Below are 25240 nucleotides of genomic sequence, written 5' to 3' on the forward strand. Positions count from 1 at the left end.
ACATCCTATTCAATCATCATCATTGTCTTTATTCCCCGCCCATCTACTTGGTTGTCCCAGCCACTCTGTGCGTCTTCCAACATATATAAAAACATAGTAAAACGTTAAATGTTAAAAAACTTCCCTACACAGGTCTGCCTTCAGATGTCTTCTAAAGGTTAAATAGCTACTTATCTCCTTGGCTCTGGGATTGCATAACTTCATACATGAGCCAGGATTTTTTTTAGGAGAGCAGAACCTCAGTTTGCTATGTATCTTTATTGATTTTTATGGATTTAGCTGCCCCTCCCTGCCCCCTTTGGCTACGCCCATGACTCCATACCCTCCGACATTTCTTCAATGAAAATAGGGACATCCTAAGGGAAAGTGGGACATTCTGGGATCAAATCAGAAACCAGGGCGGCTTCTGTAAATCCAGAACTGTGCCTGGAAAATAGGGACGCTTGGAAGGTCTGGGTGATTGCATTTAGCTAATTACCCCTGCTTCTAGGGGGAGTGGAGGAGAAAAGAAGGATCAATGGAATCCACACCTCCCATTTATTCCTACTTTGATTATTAAAAGAGGCCTGAGGGCCCCATTGTAGCAGGTTGAAACAAGCAGCGTGCAGCAGCCCGTATATCAGACCGAAGCAGGCGCATGAAGCTGCTGCATGATGGGCAGGACTCGAGAGGCAGCAGAAGGATAGCGTGAGCCACGGGCTGCCAAGGTATGAACGTCGAATGTTTGTGACCCACAAGATAATTGTGGACGGGAAGGAGAGAGGCAGGCAGGCAAAGGCTGCATGCAGTGTTGAATCCATCCTCACACAATGGAGTTATGCTGCAGGAAGAGGAAGGAAATGGTGGGCAGGGAAAATAAAGTGGCTATGACCTGCTGTATGTTCCAGGAGGAAAGGGTGTTATAAAGGGAGGGTTGGCAGAGAAGCTTCCAAGTTCTGCTGCTTTGAAGGATGTTATTTTGACCAACCCTCTCTGCCTCTCCTCCTCCCTTGTGCCTCCAGCTAGGGAAGGAAAGGAAGGCTTTGTCTCTGATCTGGAATGATATTCTTTGCAAGCCCTTGAGGGGAAGGTGGAAGGAAGGAAGAAATCTTCAGGAGCACACATTTCGCTAAAGACTCTGCAGTGAAATCATGAGGACTCCACAGCAGGTAGTACAGAAGCCAGCTTTTCTCTCTTTCTGTGCTTTTATTGTTTTTACCCATTTGCTTTTCCTCTTCTGTTTGTGTATCATTCCCAGCTAGTACATGTCTACGTGCTCCAAAATAACTTGGGTCAGGGGTTAAAATGGCCTTTCCTAGACTTCTGACGTTAAGATTTTACGTTGCGAGTTTTGGAATGCAGAATCTGAAATTTCAAAACAGTATTTGTTTTCAGCATCCCGATCCACAGGTCAATAATGAGTTTTGTGTGCCAGGCCCAACTTTTTAGGACAGATTAATGAATGATTAAGATGGTAGTGCATTTGAGCATGTACAGAATGCCTGCCGTTCCATACCCCTGGATCATCTACAACCATACTAGGCCAGAGGCCTCTCTTTTTAGAAATTAAGCAATGGGTATTCTTAGAATAGTTTTGCTCCAAGAGATATATGAATGCAATGTTTTCTTTACTTTTTAAAAAATTTGCCACTTTTTGTTGATGCACCTGTGCAGTCATTATAGAGTACAGTGGTACCTCAGGTTACATACGCTTCAGGTTACATACGCTTCAGGTTACAGACTCCGCTAACCCAGAAATAGTGCTTTAGGTTAAGAACTTTGCTTCAGGATGAGAACAGAAATCGTGCTCTGGTGGCGCGGCGGCAGCGGGAGGCCCCATTAGCTAAAGTGGTGCTTCAGGTTAAGAACAGTTTCAGGTTAAGAACGGACCTCCGGAACGAATTAAGTACTTAACCCAAGTCTATTAAGTTTCTTTATATCCTAGTTTTCCAAAGATTTGATTTATGTCAAAGATACACTCCAACTGTCCCTGTTTATCTTGTTTCCTGGTACCAGTCTCTTGTAGAAGGCTATAACTCTTTTTCCGTTTGGGAAGATGCCAGAAATACCTTTTAACAATTTTGTTAGCAGGCACACACATGCACTTGAGTTTTTCAGGTTTAGCCTGCTTTCCCAGGTTCCCTGATGTTAGATATTTGAGTGGTGGGAGAGATGCATCTTGACTCTGTACATGTTCTCACACATACATGGTTACAAATTTCCAGTTTCCTGCCTCCCACCCTACTAAGAAGGGCCTTGTCTGGACAGTAAATATTGTTGCTTTTTATATGGTATTGCCAGATGATCCACGGTGGATTGTATTGGATATTAAATAGTGCATTAAATGCCTTTGCATTTTAAAATGCAACTTTCAGAATACAGGATGGAAATTCCAAAATGCGCAATTGCAGGTGTGAGAGAGAGAGCTCAGGCAGCGACCCTTGGGTATGAGAATGGGGTTTTAGAGATTCATAAGGGTATCCATATTTTCTTCTTTGGAAATGTTGCAGGGCGAGTATGAAAAAACTGCAAGTTGCAACCCAAGGTAAGTTCTGGAAGTCTTGAAATCATTCAGATCTCTGTTGGGGCTGTTTGCAGTGCACTTGGGCATTGCTGATATTCCGGAGCTATTTATTTCTCCAAACGAGTGAAGGTACAGAATGGGTCACATACGGGAAACATAATTTTTACATGAATTTGGACTTTTCTTCCTTAAATAATAAGAATGTAAGAATGTCACTGTGCATCCCTCCCCCGTAGTGCCTTATCACAATTCTGGATTTGCATGAAATCAAGGAAGGGGTGGGGAGGAAAAATCAAAGCAGTTTGCACAACAACAATTGCATGGGAATGAGAAGAAAAGACCTTAAGAGGGGGAAAGTGATTGTTAAAAACAACGGCAGAAGTTTGAATGAAGCAGAGGTGATGATGATGATGATAATAATGATAATATATTGTTCTAAAAAGTGATGTTCCAAACCCTGTAAGCATTCATGTAAGCATTTTCATGAATACATTCTATGTGATGTGAAGAGAAGAGCACAACTACATCCCCTAAGTGAGTGAGAAGAGGTGATGGCTCTGTTTTCACATACTTTTTTTCTTGTAATTTCAGGCCTATGAGGACTCAGGAGAGGTCGTGAAAAGACATCAGAAAGCCAAAATCATGTTCCTTTGTGCTCTGCTGTTCATTGCTTTCCTTGGCCTCCTGCTAGTCGTTATCTTCACTGCTGTTACACGTAACCTAGGTACTAGAATACTCCTTCCCTCTGCCTTAACTCATTTCTTGTCCATACGAGGGATTTCCCCTTATCACTTGTTCACTCCCTTTGAAATGTAGGCAGCCAGTGGCTGGGACCAGTGGCTGTGTCCACATGTAATGCTAAACCATAGTTTTAGCACAGCGTTGGGGAAGCTGAAGCCATCCAGAAGTCATTGGACTACAACACCCATCCCACCTGACCATTGGCCCTGCTGGCTGGGGCTGATGGAAATTGGAGTGTAACTGCATAGTTCCTCTACCCTGATTTAGTGCTGTGTTGACAAGCCTGAGCAAAACATCGATTTTGCACACTCCCCTGTCCTGCCGACGGCCATCACCTATTCTCTGCTAAACGTTGTCTCTACATTTCTCCAGAAACATGCAACACTACAACATGCCTTGCGTTCCTGCTGAGGTTGCTGAATTCCCACAACACCACCATTGATCCCTGTGACGACTTCTACAGCTACACTTGTGGCAACTGGGAAGCTAACCATACGCGGGGGCTAAACATGCCGTTGGTGAATGTTTTTGATGTGCTCTTGGAAGAAAACCAGCTGATCATGAGGCGGCTCTTAGGTAAGGAGAAGAGACAGATGGTGGCTGCTGTGTTCAGAATCCTTTACTATTGTGGCAGCGGGGGGGACGGACCTATTCCAATAAGACTGTAATTGGACGTGTCAAGACATCATCCATCACAAGAACACATATGCACCACTAGCACTAATAATGTTCACCCTATGCCATCATAAGAAGGTTTATCCAACTGGTGCATCTATCCATCATTAAAAGAACCATACCTTGCGCAGAACCATTTCAGATGTTAACTTTTGATGTTGTAATGCCACCACTAGGTAACATTTTCCTGCTGTTTCAATGTGCTAAGCCAAAATGTACTTTAAGGGGAAGGAGGGTTGTTTTTAATACCGTATTTTTCGCTCTATAAGGCGCACCAGACCACAAGACGCACCTAGTTTTTGGAGGAGGAAAACAAGAAAAAAATATTCTGAATCTCAGAAGCCAGAACAACAAGAGGGATTGCTGCGCAGCAAAAGCAGCGATCTCTCTTGCTGTTCTGGCTTCTGGGATAGCTGCGCAGCCTGCATTCTCTCCATAAGACGCACACACATTTCCCCTTACTTTTTAGGAAGGAAAAAGTGAGTCTTATAGAGCAAAAAATACGGTATATACTGAGCCTAAGCACATGTGACTATACATGCCCATATATCCATTCCTTTTAATTCCTGCTTATATTGATTCCTCTTGCCCCCTTCTCTCCCCGTGATGTCTTCCTCACTGTCAAAAGTTACATTGCATGTTTTGCAGTTTAGGGACTTGTCCTTTCTTAATCATGGAACTGTGCAAAGTGTTGGCCACGTTGATTGCACTATTCTAAGTAAACAGCTAGAATTCTTATAGTTAATAAGAAATAGCTAATTAGTTCTATGCCAGATTTGAAATTCAGCCCCATCATTACCACCCACTGTGTTCTGGTTCTCGTTGCCCTTTCAGCACCGTCAGGTCACAAAACTACAGGGACAGTAGAAGCCACAACTGGCAAAATTCCCCATCAGGGTCTAGACTTCAGAACTAGCAATGACACGTCCCCATACCTTCCTACTGCCTTCTTGCCAGTGTAGTACGCAGCCCATCTTGGCTATGTATGCTATATAAAGGTAAAGGGACCCCTGACCAGTCGTAGCCGACTCTGGAGTTGCGGCGCTCATCTTGCTTTATTGGCCGAGGGAGCCGGCGTACAGCTTCCGGGTCATGTGGCCAGCATGACTAAGCCGCTTCTGGCGAACCAGAGCAGCGCACAGAAACGCCGTTTACCTTCCCGCTGGAGCGGTACCTATTTATCTACTTGCACTTTGACGTGCTTTCGAACTGCTAAGTTGGCAGGAGCAGGGACTGAGCAACGGGAGCTCACCCCATTACGGGGATTCGAACCACCGACCTTCTGATCGGCAAGTCCTAGGCTCTGTGGTTTAATCCACAGCGCCACCCGGGTCCCTCCTATGTATACTATATAGACAGAGGCAAAAGAGAGACTGGCCAAGAAGCAGGACGACTAAGAGCGGCATTGGTTCTGCCTCTTGATCAGACTGCCAGCATTGCTGTTTCACTGTGCATTTTATCTTCTGCCATCTCCAGGTTAATTTGCTCTGCTTATTAACTTCCAACCATTTTTTGTGTGTTACCTGCCTTCTCTTCCTCAGAAGAGCCACACCTGGGGTTTAACAGCTCAGCAAAGGAGAAAGCCGTACAGTTTTACACCTCTTGCATGAATACAGAACAGATTGAAGCTCAAGGTGCTCAGCCTTTGGAGGAGCTCATAGATAAGGTGATGACTGCACACAGATGTGTATATATACCCCCCACCCTTGCACAGATACGTCCTTGAACATATCCAGGCCCATCCTCTTCCTACCAGCAGTAGAATAAAACAATAAGTAAGTTGGATAAGCTCAACTCATAAACAACCTGCATCTCACGTCACTAATGAGCTGGTGATTGTTTGGTAGGTTGTATCAATACAGTAGTACCTCGGGTTACAAACTTAATTCATTCCAAAGGTCCATTCTTAACCTGAAACTGTTCTTAACCCGATGCATGCTTTTGCTAATGGGGCCTCCTGCTGCCGCTACACTGCCTGTGCATGATTTCTGTTCTCACCCTGGGGCAAAGTTCTCAGCCCAACGTACAACTTCCAGGTTAGCGAAGTTTGTAACCTGAAGTGTTTGTAACCCAAAGCATTTGCAACCCGAGGTACCACTGTATTCGTTTTTGGCATGTATCCATAAAACACCAGCATTCCTTACAATGTGCCCTATCCTATCTTTCTACCCTTATTTCCTGTTATATCTCAAGTTGAGGCTAATACACCTTTTGGCTTTTGCTCTCATTTGTCCTTGTTACCTTTATCTCTTCCCCTCCTTCAGCGCCTCCCACTACTGAAATTTAGATTGCAAGACCTTTGGGAAAGGATTTCTCAAGTTTGGGTTTTTGCTAATCTGCAAAGTGCCATGCATATTGATGGTGCTATAGTAATCACAAATCTTACTCTCTTTTTCTGTAACTGAGAAAGTGATCATAACATTCACATCAGTCAAACATTGATTCCTCATATATAACTCAGGGGAATTTATTCAAAATTTTGAAAAACAAAACCCAACTCTCTCATTTTGTCTTTGCACAGATTGGTGGCTGGAATATCACAGGAACCTGGAAGGAGACAGATTTTAACCAGACTCTTCAGATACTCATGGGAAAATACAATACGTTCCCTTTTTTCAAAGCCTATGTGGGACCCAATGCCTCTGATCCAAGCACCAATATTATCCAGGTAGAGAATATAATAATAATAATAATTTATTATTTGTACCCCGCCCATCTGGCTGGGTCTCCCCAGCCACTCTGGGTGGCTTCCAACAAAGATGAAAGATACACTAAAATGTCACATATTAAAAACTTCCCTGAACAGGGCTGCCTTCAGATGTCTTCTGAATGTCAGGTAGATGTTTATCGCTTTGACATCTGATGGGAGGGCGTTCCACAGGGCGGGCGCCACTACCGAGAAGGCCCTCTGCCTGGTTCCCTGTAACTTGGCCTCTCGCAGTGAGGCAAAAGTTAATTGTCAGAGTTGGATCATGAGAAATGCAGTCATACAGGGGAACATTTTAAGAAAGCCTGCTGCCTGAAATCCTGCAGAGATGCTGCCAGTCAGTGCATGCTGTGGGTGGGCAGCGTTCTGGATCTGTTTTGTGTTTTAGAGAAACCACAAATCTACCAAACTGAGCCAAGTGCAAAAGACACAGAGCTAGAATTAAAGAACAAGGCACCACTGACTGGTCACATTCAGAGTCTAGCTCTTTGTTTTTAGTACCCAAGTTGAACTGAGCCCACAAGCCTTTCACTCAACACTCTACTCCTGCCTTCATTTCAGCAGCCTTTAAACAACTGCGAATCAGAAACCAATGAGCAGGTCCAGAGCTGTCTTCCTTTTGGCGCTGTCCAATACACAGCCAAGCATGCAGAGCACTGGGAAAGTACACGTTGTGGTACAATTTGGACTTGAGTTGATAAGGGAGCACTGGGGCAGATCCCACTGTATATGTGTGTGCAATGTGCATACATATCAAATGGCCACCTGTGCAAATGCAATTAAAAACAGCATGCGCTGACATGGTAGACATTTGCTGCGGGCCATGCTGTTTCCATTCAAGGGATTTCCATAGAGTTCAATATTCACCGTATTCCCCTCCCCTTATGAGTTGCAACTCTGGCATCATTAAACCCCCACAATCTTCTGGCTATTGGTTTTTTTTGTTACCCCATCTATAATGACATTCATATTTATTCTGTCCATGTCTTCCTATTTCAGATTGACCATCCAGAGTTTGAGCTGCCTCCAGAAACACAGTTCAAGAAAAAAGGGACTTATTCCCAGGTAAAAAGTCCTACATGACAGTTGGGTCACTGGTGGAGTATTTCCACAGCCAGCCTTCATTGGTGTTGTATGAGAAACCACTGTTTGGAAAGTTATGGAACTGCTGAGAATTGAGGAAGTGTATTTGCATGTGCAAACATATCCTGTGGGCATGGACGTAGCCAGGATTATTTTTTTTGGGGGGGGACAGGCCTTTTGTTATGGGGGGCAGAACCTCAGGAGGAGCGCCTCCACCCCCATCGTTCAGCCCAGACACTGAGGTCCAGCTCTGAGGGCCTTCTGGTGGTTCCCTTACTGCGAGAAGTGGGGTTACAGGGAACCAGGCAGAGGGCCTTCTTGGTAGTGGCACCCTCACTGTGGAACACCCTCCCATCAGATGTCAAGGAAATAATGAGCACAAAACTTTTAGAAGACATCTGAAGGCAGCCCTGTTTAGGGAAGTTTTTAGTGCTTGATGTTTTATCGTGTTTTTAATATTTTGTTGGGAGCCACCCAATATTATTATTATTGATTTAGGGGGGCAGCTGCCCCTCCCTGCTCCCCTTGGCTATGCCCATGCCTGTATGCCAGGGCTGCTAGTCTGGAGGTAAATAGAAATTCAAAAAGCAGCACATATGGGGAAATCAGGCCAGAGTCAGTTTGGCCTTTACAGGGCCAAATAGAACTGGATTGGCTGGGGGGTGTCACCTGAGCTTGGTGGATCTTGTACCTTCAGTGCCATCTTCTGGCCATCAGCTGTGGCAGTGCTTGAAGAGCAGGAGGTGGCAGGCTAGCTGCTCGTCATTTAACAGGTTGACCTTGTGGCACAGAAGATAAGCTGCTGGGGTCCCACTGCCAGGAACTTGGTTTCAGACCCCAGGCGACATATGCTATATTAGTATCTATTTATTTTTACCCTGACGGGACTCAAGGCAATCTACAGATATAAACAAGATAGAAAAATCCATCGTTAAAACGCAATTAAACACTGGCAGAATTTAAACTATATACATCTATAAAATCTGTTTAAAACATAGCAATAGTGACAATTAAAAACAACACAGCACTCGCCCTGGAATTAAATGCAGCCAATTCTCAAAAGTCTGGTGGAACAAGGAAGTCTCTTCGCCTGTCTAGCTTCTCTAGGGAGGGAGTTCCAAATTCTGGGAGCAGCTATGTTCCCTCTCTTGTGACCCCCCCCAAAGCATGTCTGGGAGGGTTGCGGGACCAAGAGAGCGGCCTCCCCTGAAGATCTCAAAACCTAGGTAGCTTTGTATGTAGGAATATGGTCTTTCAGGTAGCTTGGAACTAAGCTGTGTAGGACTTCATAGGTCACAACCTTCCCTTTGAATTGCGCCCGGAAACAGATCGGTAGCCAGTGAAGCTGTTCTCACAAGGGAGTCGGATGCTCCCTAGAACCAGCCCCGTCCAACAATCTGACTGCAGCTCTTTGCACTGGTTGAAGTTTCTGAGCACTTTTCAAGGGCAGCCCCACATAGAGCACATTACAGTAATCCAAACATGGTGTAACTAAAAGGCATGTGTCACCTTCCAATGTCTGCATTGATTCAAATAATCTTGGCCAGAGAAACCTACATTATATTTAAAAGTGCTTAATCTTAAGTATAAGGGATGCAGGTGGCGCTGTGGGTTAAACCACAAAGCCTAGGACTTGCCGATCAGAAGGTCGGCAGTTCAAATCCCTGCGATGGGGTGAGCTCCCGTTGCTCGGTCCCTGCTCCTGCCAACGTAGCATTTCGAAAGCACGTCAAAGTGCAAGTAGATAAATAGGTACCACTCCGGCGGGAAGGTAAACGGCGTTTCCGTGCGCTGCTCTGGTTCGCCAGAAGCGGCTTAGTCATGCTGGCCACATGACCCGGAAGCTGTTTGCCGGCTCCCTCGGCCAGTAAAGCGAGATGAGCGCCTCAACCCCAGAGTCGGTCACAACTGGACCTAATGGTCAGGGGTCCCTTTACCTTTAATCTTAAGTATGGGTTGAGTTCAAGGATAGTGGATAGTAAAGGTGGATAGTAAAGGGGCCTAGGGAGGGGTAGGAGGTATCTGAAGAGTTTTATACTTTGGTCTAATGGATCAAATGCCTCAGAGATGGAGATTCTGTTTGACAGCAAGGTTTCGTTTACAGGTTCTGCGTTTGTACTTCCAGTACCTCACAAAGCTAGGACACCTGATGGGAGGGCGTACAGACGTTACCACCACTTACATTGCCTTGGCATTCTCCTTTATCTCCAACCTCCAGAAGGCAGTTACGCCCTTGAAGATGCGAAAGGAAAAACGGATGCTATTTTACTCCACTACCATCAAGGAGCTGCAGGTATATATACATCCTGCAGCCATACATGGCGCTGTGGTCCAAACCACTGAGCCTCTTGGGCTTGCCGATCAGAAGGTCGGCGGTTCGAATCCCCGCGACGGGGTGAGCTCTGTCCCAGCTCCTACCAACCTAGCAGTTCGAAAGCACGCCAGTGCAAGTAGACAAATAGGTACCACTGCAGCGGGAAGGTAGACAGCATTTCCGTGCACTCTGGCTTCCTCCACAGTGTCCCATTGTGCCAGAAGTGGTTTAGTCATGCTGGCCACATGACCCAGAAAGCTGTCTGTGGACAAACGCTGGCTCCCTTGGCCTGAAAGCGAGATGAGCACCGCACCCTATAGTCTCCTTTGACTGGACTTAACCGTCCTTTACCTTTTACCTTTTAGTGGAGAATAACAAATATGTCAGGTGGTATTCACCTAACAAGTCCCATCAACAGATACTGTACCCTGGACAAGAATGTCTGGTTGCACAATGCGACTTTCTCTTCATGTATCCCAGTGCCCCCCAAACTGGCTTGCTGTATGTGTGTCCGGAGAACTCCAGAACAGTACGTGGGGGGAGAGGGCAACATTCAATCTGGCAAGCTGAATTTCTAATGGCACATTCAGCACAGTGTGTTGTTGAATCCCTCCCATTCAGTTCATCATGGAGATCTGATGAAGGCTGCCCTTACAGGACGTACTGGTCTTTCCCCCCCTGAAATGGTTCATTTTTTTGTTGTTCATGAGTAATCTACCATATTTTTTGCTCCATAGGACGCACCTTGTTTTAGAGGGGGAGAACAAGGGGGAAAAAAATCTCCCCCTCTCTGCTCAGTGAAGCGGCAGGAGAAACGGAGCCCCTTCCATTTCTCCTCCCGCTTGGCTGAAGGGGCGCTGCACATCTCTCCCTCTCTGCTGAAGCCAGGAGAGTCTTGGTCTCCTGGCTTCAGCGAAACGAACCTGAAGCCTCCGGAGCGCAGCGGGAACTCGCGCTGCGCTCCGAAGGCTTCAGGCGGCTATCTCTGAAGGCTGGAGAGCGAGAGGGGTTGGTGTGCATGGGGGTGGGAAGTGGGCAGGGTTCTGGGGAAAAATGACATTGGTAATCATGCCTGCCATTGAACCCAGTGGGTTTTGACTATATGTGATTTTGGCTTTAGGCCCAATCCTTGGAGGCTAACCCTGGCATAAGTTATAGACCTACAGCATCTTACTGAGACACTTCCCAATAAGATTTTCATGTTCCAGTTGTGAGGGTTGGGTGGGTGCTTTCTATTTTATGGGCTTCATCCAACTAAATTCTACTTACAATAGAGTAGACCCATTAATGGGCTTAAGTTCATCATGTCCATGCACTTCATGGGTCTACTCTGAGTAGATTTCCGTTTACCTCTCCCATTTGCCCCTACAAGGAAGAATGCACTATTGAACGTTCACATGAACACGGGCATAGGATCTGATTGCGCATTCCAGTGCATGGTATGTTCTTCATTCATCCATCCACAGTGTGAGCCTTTCACTTCAACAACCATTACGAAGCAATGCTTACTGGGCATTTTGTAATTCTTTCCCCCCGTAAAATCATTTAATTCTGTTTGAAACTCTTTTAAGGAAAAGGCTCCAGCCATTGATTGGCTGTTGTGCCTCCAGGCTGCTTTCTACCCGGTGCAGCTGAACATGTCTCAACCAGTTGCTGTGCATGACATGGAATATTTGAAAGGGATGTCGCAACTAATTGGAGAATGGCGGCACAAAAGGTGAGGAGCTGGTGTGTGGTACTACACAGTGGTGTGCAGTGATTTTTTTTTTGGTAAGGGAATAGTTAGGGCCAGAAGTACTATTGGATAACTTAAAACCCATTCTCTTAGGGTTCTGTAAACCTCATACCCAATTCTATTTTTTTGGAAAAAGAGGTGCTGGAGCTCACCAAGAACTTCTCCCTTGTTCTCTTAGAATGGCAATGGCACCCACCTGAGAGGTGCTGGACCTGAGCTCCTGTGAGCACTGGCTGAAAAAAGCTCTGCTCATACCTGTGCCTTCTTATTCTTGCACATTTGAAATGCACCTGTGATGAAGTGAACCGCTCACGTTCTATTTTATTATATTTTTTTGCAGGGATGTACTACAGATCTACATGATACTCTATCTGGTTAGGAATCTGTCCCCAGCTCTGGACAGACAATTCGAGGAAGCTCATCAGGAACTGACAGACAAGTTGAATAGTAGGGCAACAAACTCAGAAACGGTGAGCTTAGTTCCCTTATCTCCCACATTTTAACAGTGAGATGGAAGTTCCGCTTAGAAACTTCCACTTGGGCATTAGGGGGCATTGGCGCTCAAGGAAGGGACGAAAGGCTTAGCCACACTTCCTGTTGTCCCACTGCTTTCCCCCAGGGAAAACTGCTCTTTAGTGCTCAGTTGGAGCAAACAGCAATTTCGGTTTTCCAAGATAGATGTTTGCTCCAGTTAGCACCAAGGAGCAGGTTTTTGCTCAGAAAGGGGCAGGGCAAGGGGAAAACTGCTTGGACTGTGTGTGTGTGTGTGCGCGCATACATACAAGGGGGGGGGCATTTTTAATTCAGCATTTGCTCTCATTTTCCCAAGCTAGATATTTTAATGTCAGCGTTGTAGGGCGCATGGACAGCTGCAGCAGACTCTTGCGTAGCTCTTATTCATCTTTGGACTTATTCAGGAGAGCTTCTCCGTGGATTGTGCCATGTGTCATCTTTCTTTCTTTCTTTCTTTCTTTCTTTCTTTCTTTCTTTCTTTCTTTCTTTCTTTCTTTCTTTCTTTCTTTCTTTCTTTCTTTCTTTCTTTCCATTTTAGGTAAGAGCTGAGCGTTGGAGAAAATGCCTACATGAGACCAGCATGTTCTTTGGCCCTATACTTGGGAAGATGGTTGTGCAGGAGATTTTCCCCCAGAAGGCCAAGGATCTCGTAGGTATTCAACAATGCCAGACATAGATTCACTTTCCTTTATCCTGCTGCCCTTCTCGCCTAATATTCCACCTAAGTGCAATGGCTGCTCTTTACTCTTGACTGGTCTGGGGAGAATAGATTCTAGCAGGGGGAATACCACTGGAGAGTAAGGAATTCACATCCACTACTGTATGCCAAGCATGGCTTAGGGTCACCTTGCTCCCAGGCATCTACATCTCCCAGTCTTGTTTTTACAGCATTTCCTTCTCCTTTCCCCCCTGCTTCATATCTATTCTTTATTTCTAGCTGAGCTTCTACAATCTCTCCATCTCCTGGCTGTTTCACCCAGGTTTTGAAAATCTGCCTGGTTTTCTCTGCCCACTCGCAAATCCCTCCGTGCATCTCTTATTGCTTGTTCTGGTGGTTCCTGTATAACTGATGCAGGAAATCTATGTCTAGATAAAATATCTGTCCACCGCAACGTTATCCTGATGTGAGTCAGCTGTGCTACCTTTATGAGGACAAAGGGAAGTGCACAGTGGGGTCTGCCATTGTTTGTGGCTCTGGAAGGTTTTAACATTGTGTGGTATGCCAGGCCGTGTGGGCTGATATAGTACAGTATGATGTTGAATGATACTGAATTGATGAGGCAGGTTAATGAGCTCAGTAAAACAGGGTTCATTCCCCTACAGCAGTAGAAAGATTCTATGCATATGAGAACATTTTATTCTTTTGCTGGTTATGCTGTTTCAAATGTTCCTTTTATATTTGACTTCACTCAGTAATGCTTTCTTTTGAAAGGTTTAAGATAATTTTTTTGTTAACTTTGCTCTGCTAAATGGGCATTCTACAATTGACCTCCTCTGTCGTGGTTTTTAACAAACCTTTAGGGTATTTTAGTTTCCTGTTAATTATGTTTGAATTGTCTTTAAATGTATACTTTAAATTTGACTTTCCTCAGTAATGCTTTGTTCTGGATTGTTTTATTTTGATGTTTTAATGTAGGTTATAGACTGCTTAGAGATTGCACCCCCCAAAAAATATATATATAAAGCAGCATAGAAATTAAATTAATAATAATAATGCCAGTAACACAGCATTTCTATGGCAATGGCTTTGGTTGAACCATAGTTTAGGGTTATGTGCAATGGGGAGCCTCAGAATTATGGCTCCCCATTTCCTCTTCCTGTCCAGCATCAAGCGTTTGCTTCCATTTTGACTAACCACCATTTTTTCTTATGTATGAACCCTAAACTGATGTTAATATTAACTATGGCTTAGGGAAACCAGACAGGATCAGAAATGTTTGGCGCTAGTCAACTTAGTTTTATTTAGAGTAGACCTGTTGGAATTAAGAGCACTAAGTTAGTCATGTTCATTTATTTCCCTGGGTCTGCTCTGAATAAAACTTAATTGAATATGATTTAAAGTTAGCTTCCCTCTCCCCCAGAAGATTAACCACAATTTGTCCAGGTCTGTAAATAATTATAGTTATAATTATAGTGTTTTTATTATTTATACCCCACCCATTTGACTGGGTTTCCCCAGCCACTCTGGGCAGTTTACGGAATATATAAAACAAATAGCAGTTACATGAAAACTGAAGTAAAATCTTCCAGGCCTTTCCTCGCAGCTGCATGGGAGGCTCGTAAACCTGATGTTTGTGTTGGAAAACAAGCCTTCTTCGGGAGAGACTGGCTCCTCTCCCAGGCTCCCGGCTTGCTTACCGGTGACCTCCTTGGCTGCAATCCCCGCAAGCCCAGGATAGGTCTCAATAGGCGACATCTTCCAGCGTGGGAAAATGCACACCCCCTCCCTCCTTGCTTCCCAACAGGGAAAGGAGATAGCCAGGTATCTATTTACATCGCTTTATTTCTGACTTTGCAGCACTACATAAAACATGTCCAATCACTTCAGACTCCTTCCGGCAAGAGACAGAGACTTCCTGTACATACGCAAGAGGAAGGTCTCATATTACACTCTGAGCAAATTCCGGTGAATTGCCCTGTGAACTGACTGTAACACTGTTTCCCACAGACAGCCCCATCATGTGATGTTTTCAAGCTGGCTGTTTGCAGCTGCGTTGCTCTCATATTGTAACAGCTTGTTCATGTAACACTAAACTATGGTGTAGCATTATGTCTAAATGCAACTGATGTGTTTCCTTAATCGTGCGATTTCCGTACTTTCTCTGGCCAGGCTGAGCAGATGTTCTCTGAGATCCGAGATGCCATCCACAGCCATCTGGATCAAGTGGAGTGGATGGGAAGTCAGGCCCGCCAAGAGGCCAAGGAGAAAGTATGTATGTGTGCCTGGATGGCTATCAGGACTAAGGTGTGGGTATGTGGCTTCACGAGAATCCAAATCTGGAGAACAACCATGTTCTCCAGCTCAATGTCCTTAAGATCAGTGTTTGGGCCACAGATGGATCCATGAATGTAGCAGGCAGAAGGGTTAATTTACTGACAAGTCAAGAGCTGATCAGGCTCCTAGTATTTATACTAGTCCTCACTAGATGTCTGCTAGTCACAGGGACTGATATTACAGTACATATTTCCTTTTCTTCAGTATCTGAGCTTGAAGCTACATAGCCCTAGATTGCTCACCAGCCTAAGTCCCAGCAATGGACTCTTAAGGTCTTTGGTCCAAGCCCCACAGTCCTTGACAGAGGTCTGCGTACCTCTGAGCTTGCATTATCCACCTTAGGGGAGGGATATGGGAGGTGTATTCTGGAGCAGGCCTTGAGTAATAGTCACATATATAAATCTCAGGAGGAAGAATTTGTTTACATTCCACATTCATTGTCAGGGACTGGACTGAAGAGGAGGAGGAATGGTGGAGATCGCTCTCCCCTTCTCTTGTAGCTTCCAGAGAAGGGGAAAGCAGTATCAAATTACAGTAGGGCTCTGAGGAAGATCACAGCTCAGACACAAGCGAACAGCAGAGTTATGAGGTGTTAGGAGAAGGGGAAGGCAGAGCAGCCAGCTGACACGTCACTGGAAAGCATAACTGACGCCCCCTTCTCCCAGAACGCAACATCCAGCATGACTGGATTTCTTTGTTTCTCACCGTGATGACTGAATAAACTCATCAGTGTTAAGTTGTGGGTGAACATATCAGACAACACAGCGATTCTTCAAACAGCTCTTGTTTATTCACAGGCCAGAACAGAACTGAACTGAAGGGTTCAGCCAGCCTGCTTATATAGAGCTCCACTAGAACGCAACAGTAACCATTTTCTATAACTATCCAATCACTGAGCGTCACTTTCAATCCCTTATTTGCATATGTGGACCTGAGTGAAAACTATCTACCGTATCCCCCTGCTGGCCCAGGGTGAGAACTTCAGTACATAACAATTAGGAAGGACTATCTTTGTTTCCTCCCTGCTTCTTGCTTCCACTGGGGGAGGGAGAGAATTCCCCAAGCCTGACATTAATGTATATAATTTAAAAGGTGCCCCTGGATGATGAAAGCAAAACAACATCAGTCCTCCTGATAATTTTCTTGTATTTTTAGATTTATAGCCTCCAGGTGGAGATTGGCTACCCAGAGAGCATCCTCCAAACAGATGAAGTTAACAATGACTACCAAGAGGTGGGTGGATCAAACATTGCTTTCAGTTCCCTGTTATTGCCTCCTGAAAGATGGTTCCTGTGGTACAGGAAGGTTTCAGTTTCACTGCCCTGGAACTCTGTTTCATGCTTCTCCAGTTACATTTGAATCCAGCCTGTGGCTACTATCTCATTGGCTCCTTCCCAAGAGAGATGAGTTTGACATTTTCCTCAAATACTCCTCAAACATTTTTTACGGCGTCTGCCGTACCTTCCCACCCACATATACACAGTAGGATGCTAGCTCTGGGACACTGGGGCTGTGTGCAAAATGGTGGCCAGACTGCCAACACAATTAGGGGAAAAGAAAGAAGCTATGCTGCTGCCACTGCTAATGGCGAGAGGTCCTCTAGTTAAAGTTTCAAATCATCCAGCGCAAGAAAAACAGGAAGTAAGCATATTTTGTTCATGTGTGGCTGGATACTCCAGGAATTTACAGTGGATTTTTGGAAACTTCAACTACAGCATGTTTTTTGCTTAGATCCTAACAGTCTGGTGATTGGAGGATTTTCTCACAGTATTTGCTTAAATCAGATGTACATGAAACCATATTCTGACTAGCCTGCCTGATACACTGCATACTCAGGTTCCACACTGGAGCAGCTAATCTGCTTATTAATATTTGCCTTATGAGTGAAACATGTTTGTCAGTTTACAAAGCAATCCAAACCTGTGCAGGGTGGGAGTTGGACAAGGCAGTGGTGTGTGTGGGTGTGTCTACTACCATGGAACACCTGACTGTGCCCATCTAAACTACAGTGGTACCTCGGGTTAAGTACTTAATTCGTTCCGGAGGTCTGTTCTTAACCTGAAGCACCACTTTAGCTAATGGGGCCTCCTGCTGCCGCCGCGCCACCGGAGCACGATTTCTGTTCTTATCCTGAAGCAAAGTTCTTAACCTAAAGCACTATTTCTGGGTTAGCAGAGACTGTAACCTGAAGCGTATGTAACCCGAGGTACCACTGTATTTGATTGAAGCTACTGCAGGTGATATTCCCACTAGCATATACTCTGAAAATGGAGTGTTGAGGGGGGTGGGCTAGTCAAGGATCTGCTGAATCCAAAGTCAGCCCAGCTGCCTGCAAGTTGTGGAAATGGGCCCAGTCCAAGCCTCTTCATTGCACCAACCTGCAGCAAGAGCTGCAAACCAGAGTTTTCATCCACTTTGCAAGCTCCCACCAGGGTTTGGGATTGTGCCCTTGGGGTGCTATTAATCCACATCATGTTGTTTTGTCCTTCTTCTGCCTGTCTTTCAGTCACTATTATATTTTATTATTGCGTTCCATAGTTTTATATTTTGCCATATTTTAAAATGACTTGTCTACAATATATTCAATAAACTTTTAGTGCGTTTTTAATGCACCTGACTTTTACATTTTGTCTGTATATTAAGAGTGCCCATAAATTTTGTTCCGTCTCCCCTTCTAATCTTATTGCATGATTTTTCCTTCAGCTGGAGATTTATGAAGATCACTTCTTCCATAATGTAGTTGCCTGCCTGAAGTCTCTGAGGAAGAGATTCTCCCTGAGACTCATCAATCCCCATCTACCAGATAAGTATGTTCTTCTTGTACGATGAAGGAGAGATTATGTGAATGCAAGGCAGACAGTGGTTCATAACAAGGAGAAGTGACTTTGCTCCATTCAGTCCCTTCACTGTTTTGTTTATTTACTCCCATTCTACGTGTCTTGTTTTAATATGGGGAGTTTCAAAAATTAATTGCAGGACTGGCACATCACAATTTGCTACAGCATTACTGTAATTATGAATCTTTGCACTAATCCACTAGCACATATATGTGGCAGCATCGAGATCTTTTTTACACTGTAATCGAACCAATGTACATGTGCGGTAGCCGGCAAAATCTTAGTTCATGCTCTGTGGTCTGAAGAAAGTCCAGCAGATTGCGAACTCAGTAGTGCAAGATCAAATAATTTGGAACTTCCAAAAGCAGCAAAGTCGTTCAGAGAGGGCTCATTTTAGAAACATCCCTGAATCAGATTACTTAATGACTTAACATTTGTTGGCAGGAAGGGGAATAGGAGAGAGGACTTCAATGAAAAATTGTTGCATATGAGATAATTTCCAGTGATATGAAAGCTCCCATGATAGCTCATTCACAATTGCAACTCATCCCTTGGTGTTTTGGCTATAATGTAATGAGTGCATCTCTTTTTGAACCAGTACAGTGGTACCTCGGGGAGCGAACAGGATCTGTTCTGGAGCCCCGTTTGCATCCTGAACGCAACGTAAGACGCGGCGGCGCATCTGTGCGTGCGCGGGTCGCATTTTGCCGCTTCCGCACATGCGCATGACATCATTTTGAGCGTCTGCGCATGCGCGAGCGGCGAAACCCGGAAGTAATGCACTCCGTTACTTCCGGGTTGCCGCGGAGTGCAACTCGAACGTGCTCAACCCGAAGCACATTGAACCCGAGGTATGGCTGTACTACAGTGTTACTACAAAGGTGAGGCCCGTTGAGTAGATCAGGAGGAACGAGATATGGAATAAAAATCATGGCCCAAGTCATTCCTCCCTTCAACGTCATCTTTTTTTAAAAAAATGTTCTATTCCAGTTGGGAAGTTCCCCCGTGGTCTGTTCATTCATACTATTCACTGAGGCGACACGCTGTCGTTTTCCCTGCTGGAATGTTCCGCAACCCTTTCTTCCATACCGAATTTCCCAGGTAAGGACTAAGTGGCGCAGAATTGCTCACAGAACTGCTGCCCTTCCATTGCACTATGCTGCAAACAGCTTTTTTTAAAAATAAAATAAAAATAAAAACCTGCCAAAGCAGTTTGATCAGAAAGTCTAGTGAGACAGAAATGTGGGCACAAATAATGATGGCTCTCCCATGCTTATCTTCAACAATCTGAAAAAAACTGCAACCTCACTTAGAATATGGAGTCCATGGGGAGGGAAAAAAAAGCCTGCAGCCCTTTGCTGATGTTTTGCAGGCTTCTCACAGAGACAACCTGTAGATTTCAAGCCATAGAGGTTTCGCTAAGCCCTTGTCTTGTGTGTTTTTCAGCGCTGTGAACTTTGGAGCCATGGGGTTTTTCATGGCGCACGAATTGCTGCACTCCTTCTACGATTATGGTATGTAGTGGGAGGCATTATAGATAATCTCCTGCACCTTCCGTTATTTGAACTTGTGGGGTCTTACTTCCCTAAGTGCCAGAACAACTCATTATTATCCAGCTGTTCTGTGTGCTGAGACCCAAGGCACCAATTTCTCAACTGCAAAGTGGCTTTGGAAGGAGGCAGTTTTCATTCGAGAAGTAACAGGCAGGAGGGAGGTGCTTAACCCTTCTCCCAGCAACGCACCCTCAGGTTTTATCTGCCCCTTCCACCTGCCCACAGCCTCCTTTCCTCCAGCCATGTTTATTTCTTCACCAATGTGGATCTGGAAGCCTAGCAGTGGGGAAAATGGCTAGGAGAGGGAAGGGGAGAAAGCAGCTTTCTCCTGGCCATCGCACATTGCCCCTTCCCAGTGCTGCTTTGCAAAGGAGAAGCAGTAGCCGAGGCTTAAGTACATTGGGTAGCTAGCCAGTTAGCAATTCTTAACCAAAAGTGTAAAATGCAAACTGAAGTTAAGACAGAACTTAAGAATTAAGACTGAAAAACCTAGCAAGTTCTGTATTGACTCCTTTGCTTCCCTTTTAGTTGAAACCCCTCAATAATAATAATAATAATAATAATAATTTATTTATACCCTGCCCACTCTGGGTGGTTTCCAACAAAATATTAAAATACATCAAATACATCAAGTAATGCATCAAACATTAAAAGCTTCCCTAAACAGGGCTGCCTTCAGATGTCTTCTAAAAGTCTGGTAGTTGTTGCTCTCTTTGACATCTGGTGGGAGGGCGTTCCACAGGGCAGGTGCCACTACCGAGAAGGCCCTCTGCCTGGTTCCCTGTAACTTGGCTTCTCGCAGGGAGGGAACTGCCAGAAGGCCCTCGGCACTGGACCTCGGTGTCCGGGTAGAAGCAATCCAGCTCATGTCCCAATCCTTAACCCATCCTAAGGCACATTTAAAGCTGCCCTATTTTGGTACTCACAACCACCTCAATTAAATGGAGGAACAAAAATAGGATGAATGAAATCCTCACCCCCCTCAGCATCTTCCATTTTTGATGATGTCATAATAACTGAGCTCTGAGTGGTAAATGGTTTTCGTAGACTCTATATTTGCATAGGCCCACGGAGAATCAAAGTCTGGCCTTGACTTGTTTGTAACCACATAGATGATACAGTCCCCCCCCGCCCCCCTTTTTAGGGACTGTAGAGTACAGAGCTTATACATGTGGGCCTTGCTTTACCAACATTCACTATGAAAAAAATCACTTAATCCAAACATCAGCAGTTAGTACCCAAAGTACACTCCACATTCAGATAACCAAGCAGGGAGCCTTTTTTCCTTGTTTGCCTTTTGCTGGTTGACTGAGGAACAGAGGGAGGGGGAGCAATCAAACAAATCAGAGAGCATTTATTCTGGGCTTTGCTGGTTTATTTTGGCTTCTGGAGGGCAAAATTCCATGGTCAGGTACGCATTAATAGTTTCCCCATAGGAATTAATGGAAATCATGGACTCATTATGTGAACTCTAGCCTAGTGAACGATTTCCAAGGAACACATTGCTGGTGATCACCACTTGGGACTTAACCACCCTGGATTTCCTTTCGGTTCACAGTGTTACCCGAGAACTGTCTTGCCTGTGATATGGAAACACTGGCACAACGTATAGACTGTCTTGTGAAACAGTACGAGAGCTACTCCTTGAAGGGCCACAGCATCAATGGCTCTTTCACCCTCCTGGAGAATGCAGCTGATACTGGGGGACTTGCCATGGCTTACCAGGTACCAAAATCTGATAATCATCAGAGCTTGCAGGTACTCCTCAGTCCTCACTTGCAGCCACCATGCTGTTTTCCCTCTCCACGTATCCTTGTTGCCACTGTCTCTTAGGTGGTCCTCTTCACATCACCCCACTGTGGTCCGCCTCGTTTCTTCTTTTATATCTTCTTGCTAAATCCATTTGAACTTACCGTATTTTTCGCCCTATAGGACGCACCGGCCCATAGGACGCACCTAGTTTTCTTGGGGGGAAATAAAGGGGGGGAAATTATTTTCCCCCCCAGCCGCGGCTTCAGCGCGCCCCGCGCTCCGGGCAGCAGGCTGCTATCCACAGGGCTCCCCAGGCTTGCTGATAGCTTCCTGAAGCCTGGAGAGCTAGAGGGGTCGGTGTGCACTGACCCCTCTCTCTCTCCAGGCTTCAGCGAAAGCCTGCATTCGCCCCATAGGACGCACACACATTTCCCCTTCATTTTTTGGAGGGGAAAAAGTGCGTCCAGGCTTCAGGAAGCTCTCCACAAGCCGTGGGAGCTCGGCGCGAAGTTGCGCCGGTCTCCCAAGGCTTCTGGAGAGCTGCCTGCATCCCGAAGCCCAGGGCGCGCTGAGAAGCGCGCTCCAGGCTTCGGGCAGCTCTCTGCAAACCTGGGGAGACTGACGCGACTTCCCGTGGGCTCCCTAGGCTTGTGGATAGCAGCCTGTTCTGGGGGCTGGGGTCGGGGGAAGCTCGGGCTTCCCCCACCCTAGCCCCGCGTCTAGGGGGGAAATAATTTTTTTTCTTTATTTCCCCCCCAAAACTAGGTGCTCCCTATGGGCTGATGCGCCCTATAGGGCGAAAAATACGGTAAACCTGTAAGACTTACCAAACAGAGGGCTGTTTCTCACTCTGCCGATGGGCACTCTCTCCCTTGGGGAATGAGAGGTCATAACAAGGGGCTCTGCAATGATGCTGGGACCTCAGATCTTCCATTTCCCACTGGGCATCTTCCAGCCAGACCAGGGAAGAGCAGAGTGCAACTCAGAAGATCCGGTGCCTTTCTGTTTACGGCAGGTGCTCCCTCCATAAAAGTCCCTCCTGCTGCAACAGGTAGGGGAGGACGACAACCAGAAGGATCGAGGAAAGAAGAGGCAGGAGTAAACCCCTGCAGAGTTTCTTAGTGCATTTCTCAGTAACCACTGAAGTTTTCTGGGTGTCCCAGTGCAAAGGAGGTTTCTCATTCAGAGGATGCTGTTGGAAAGTTATGCTTGAAATAGGGAAATGTATTTTGAGATTTGTAATGGATATTTCTTTTCTCCCTTGTTGCCCACAGGCATATAAGAACTGGTTGGAAAAACACAGAGAGGTGAAGAAGTTACCTTGGCCTGAGGTCTCACACCACCAGCTCTTCTTCATCAGCTTTGCCCATGTAATGTACCCTTTGCTACCTTTTCTTCTTTCCTCTGTTTTGCTCTAGCTGGCTTTTAGCTACATCAGTCCCATCTCAGCTCTCACATCCTTACGCACTGGCTCCATTCTTTATGGAAGTGAGTGCAAAACTATTTTTTTGTAGGGCAACAGCAGTCGCTCTGGGCTTTTAAAGCTGATTTTGCTTCCGATGTAGTTTGAGAACAATTAGAAGAGGCTGTATTTTATATGATAAAAATAATTTTTTAAAAATAGTACAACACACTAAAGTCAGAAAGGAATTAATTTCACTTGCTTTCCATCTCTTTACTTATTTGAGAGTCACTGCATCAAATGTAGTGGGGTTTACTTCTGAGTAGATCTGCATGGGATTGGGAATTCTAATCTGAGGTAGTTATTGTGAAAACTGAAGCAGGCTAATCTTTATTCCAGATTAGTTAATGTAATGCAGAAAACATTTTGTCTGCCCATTGTCAACTCTCGCCCTTCCCACCACTTGCATGAAGCTCCCCACAGATTACCCTTGGAAAAAAAATTGGGAGGCCAGTTTCATGCAAGTTCTTATGAAAGGGGAGAGGGAGTCAGACTGAACCCCGACCAAAGGCCTGGCAGAACAGAGTAATGTTTGAAGCCTGACGAAAACTTGTTTCTTTGACAAGAGACCATGGTGGAGCAGATAACTAAAACGAACATGGACAATTGCTCCTGTATAATATCACCTCAAAGAGTTGACAATTATTTGGGTGCTTCTCTCAAGGCTAGACTTTCCATGTAATGTAAAAGACCTTCATTCATGCAGCTATCAGGACGTAAAGGTCCTACTTTACGTTACATGGAAATTCCACAAGCCAATTTGCTCTAGAATATGTGTGGTTCCGCTGCCCCCAAACTTTCTATCCCACAACGAAAGCTGGGTGGAAACGTGACATAAACATGGAGGAGAAATGACTCACTTGTTAACCACAGGTCAATTATTCACACCCCTGTCTTCTCTGCAGGCAATGTGTGGGCACCAGAGCCCCAGAGGACTGCAAAGCTTCTTGCACAGAGATCCACACAGCCCCCCGCCACTCCGTGTCCTTGGGTCCCTAAGCAACAGCGAGGATTTCTCCAGGCACTTCCACTGTCCAAGTAAATCACCAGTGAATCCAGCTGTGAAGTGCCACATCTGGTAAAAAAAAAGATGCTAAAGAGCATGTGGGACTATTGGTGCAAAAGGATGGAGAGACACTGAGAGCTCATGCGGATTCAGTGGTGTCAGCGATGTGCACAGCAGCCACTTACCCCATTCCTTCCATGTGCAATGTCCCTTCTTCCTCCGTTACGTCCATCCAAGTGGTCAAGGTGGAAGAAGATTCCCTCCTTCCATCAAGAAGGAAGAGAATACAGAGAAGATACTGTGTTGCAGAAATTTGCTACTTCATAAAAATAATAATACCCTCAACGGCCTTATGGACAACTTGGAACTGAGGAACTGAAGATCAGTTGACAAGTCTCTGGTGACTGTGTTTAGTGGCTCTTTTCCAATCAAAGATGAAAAGAACAGTGAGAGACTTTCTGAATAGTATAACCCGTGCTATTTTTCTAGAAAAAGAAGTGTCGGAACCGTGAACGCCTCCTTTGTTCTCTTATAATGGCTATGGCGTCCACCTGAGAGGTGCTGGAACTGAGTTCTGCCAAGTTCTGGCTTAAAAAAAAAGCCCTGACTATAACCACATGGAACAATGAGACACTAAGAATCAATTCATGTCAAACATGGCTAACCGTAGTTTAGACACAAACCATGACCTAGTTCTTGGTGCCACAGGACTTGTTGTTTTTGCTGTGATAGACTGTCTACCCCTCTCATTAAGGTGGTAAATCTGTGTCTGTACTACTTCAGAATGCAAGCAAGGGTTCAAATTTATTTCCATATAGAAAACCAGAACAGAGTTCCATCTTGCCTTCTCCTTTACACGCTAGTTTCACAAATTCTGGGATTATTCTATATTAAAGAGTATTCCATCATCGAAGTCTGAAGTCGTACACTCAACACACAAGTTGACCACTTCATTGAGAACTAGGCCTGCCATGGTTTGATCTTCTAAATCCCCAAAGGCAAGCCATAGTTTAAAGTTGCTTATTTGCTTTTGTCTCCACAGCTTCATATGTCTTCCTCCACTTCCATGGTGTAGTAACCAAAAATGGTGATAGCTATGGTTTTGTGAATTTAGACTGTGCTAAACTATAGTTAGGGAACACCATGGTTTCCAAATCCTCTTCAAACCATGGTTTCTAACTCTGGTTTGCTGACTGTTAATAAATTATCATCTGTCAATTTAGACATCGCACCAAAACCATGAAAAGTTAAGGTTTGGTGTGATGTTTGACTTGAACCTAGATGAATGTACATTGTTTCCTAAATGTGTTTTTATTTTATACTTTATATATATACGAGATACAGCCTTAAGATTTTGTATGTGT

General features: G+C 45.1%; 1 protein-coding gene across 5 annotated transcripts; it reads left to right on the forward strand.

The window, feature by feature from the left end:
• The first annotated feature begins 549 nt into the window (after positions 1 to 549).
• On the forward strand, positions 550 to 24389 carry KEL (Kell metallo-endopeptidase (Kell blood group)). Of its 5 annotated transcripts, none has more exons than XM_081894098.1 (19): positions 550 to 707; positions 1002 to 1148; positions 3095 to 3227; positions 3617 to 3820; positions 5461 to 5585; positions 6441 to 6587; positions 7626 to 7691; positions 9814 to 10002; positions 11595 to 11740; positions 12099 to 12228; positions 12810 to 12920; positions 15102 to 15200; positions 16422 to 16499; positions 17970 to 18073; positions 19094 to 19204; positions 19550 to 19617; positions 21215 to 21381; positions 22683 to 22778; positions 23776 to 24389. In XM_081894098.1, the coding sequence occupies exons 2-19, from the start codon at positions 1131 to 1133 to the stop codon at positions 23950 to 23952; spliced, it is 2169 nt and encodes a 722-aa protein (XP_081750224.1). In that variant the 5' UTR covers positions 550 to 707; positions 1002 to 1130; the 3' UTR covers positions 23953 to 24389. The 5 variants fall into 5 exon arrangements, with proteins under 5 accessions (XP_081750224.1, XP_081750228.1, XP_081750227.1 ...); XM_081894102.1 differs by having other exon boundaries at positions 9835 to 10002; XM_081894101.1 differs by having other exon boundaries at positions 5464 to 5585.
• Positions 24390 to 25240: the final 851 nt, after the last annotated feature.

The sequence above is a fragment of the Podarcis melisellensis genome, assembly GCF_964234715.1.
Source record: "Podarcis melisellensis genome assembly, chromosome: 17".
Classification (NCBI taxonomy): Eukaryota; Metazoa; Chordata; class Lepidosauria; order Squamata; family Lacertidae; genus Podarcis; species Podarcis melisellensis.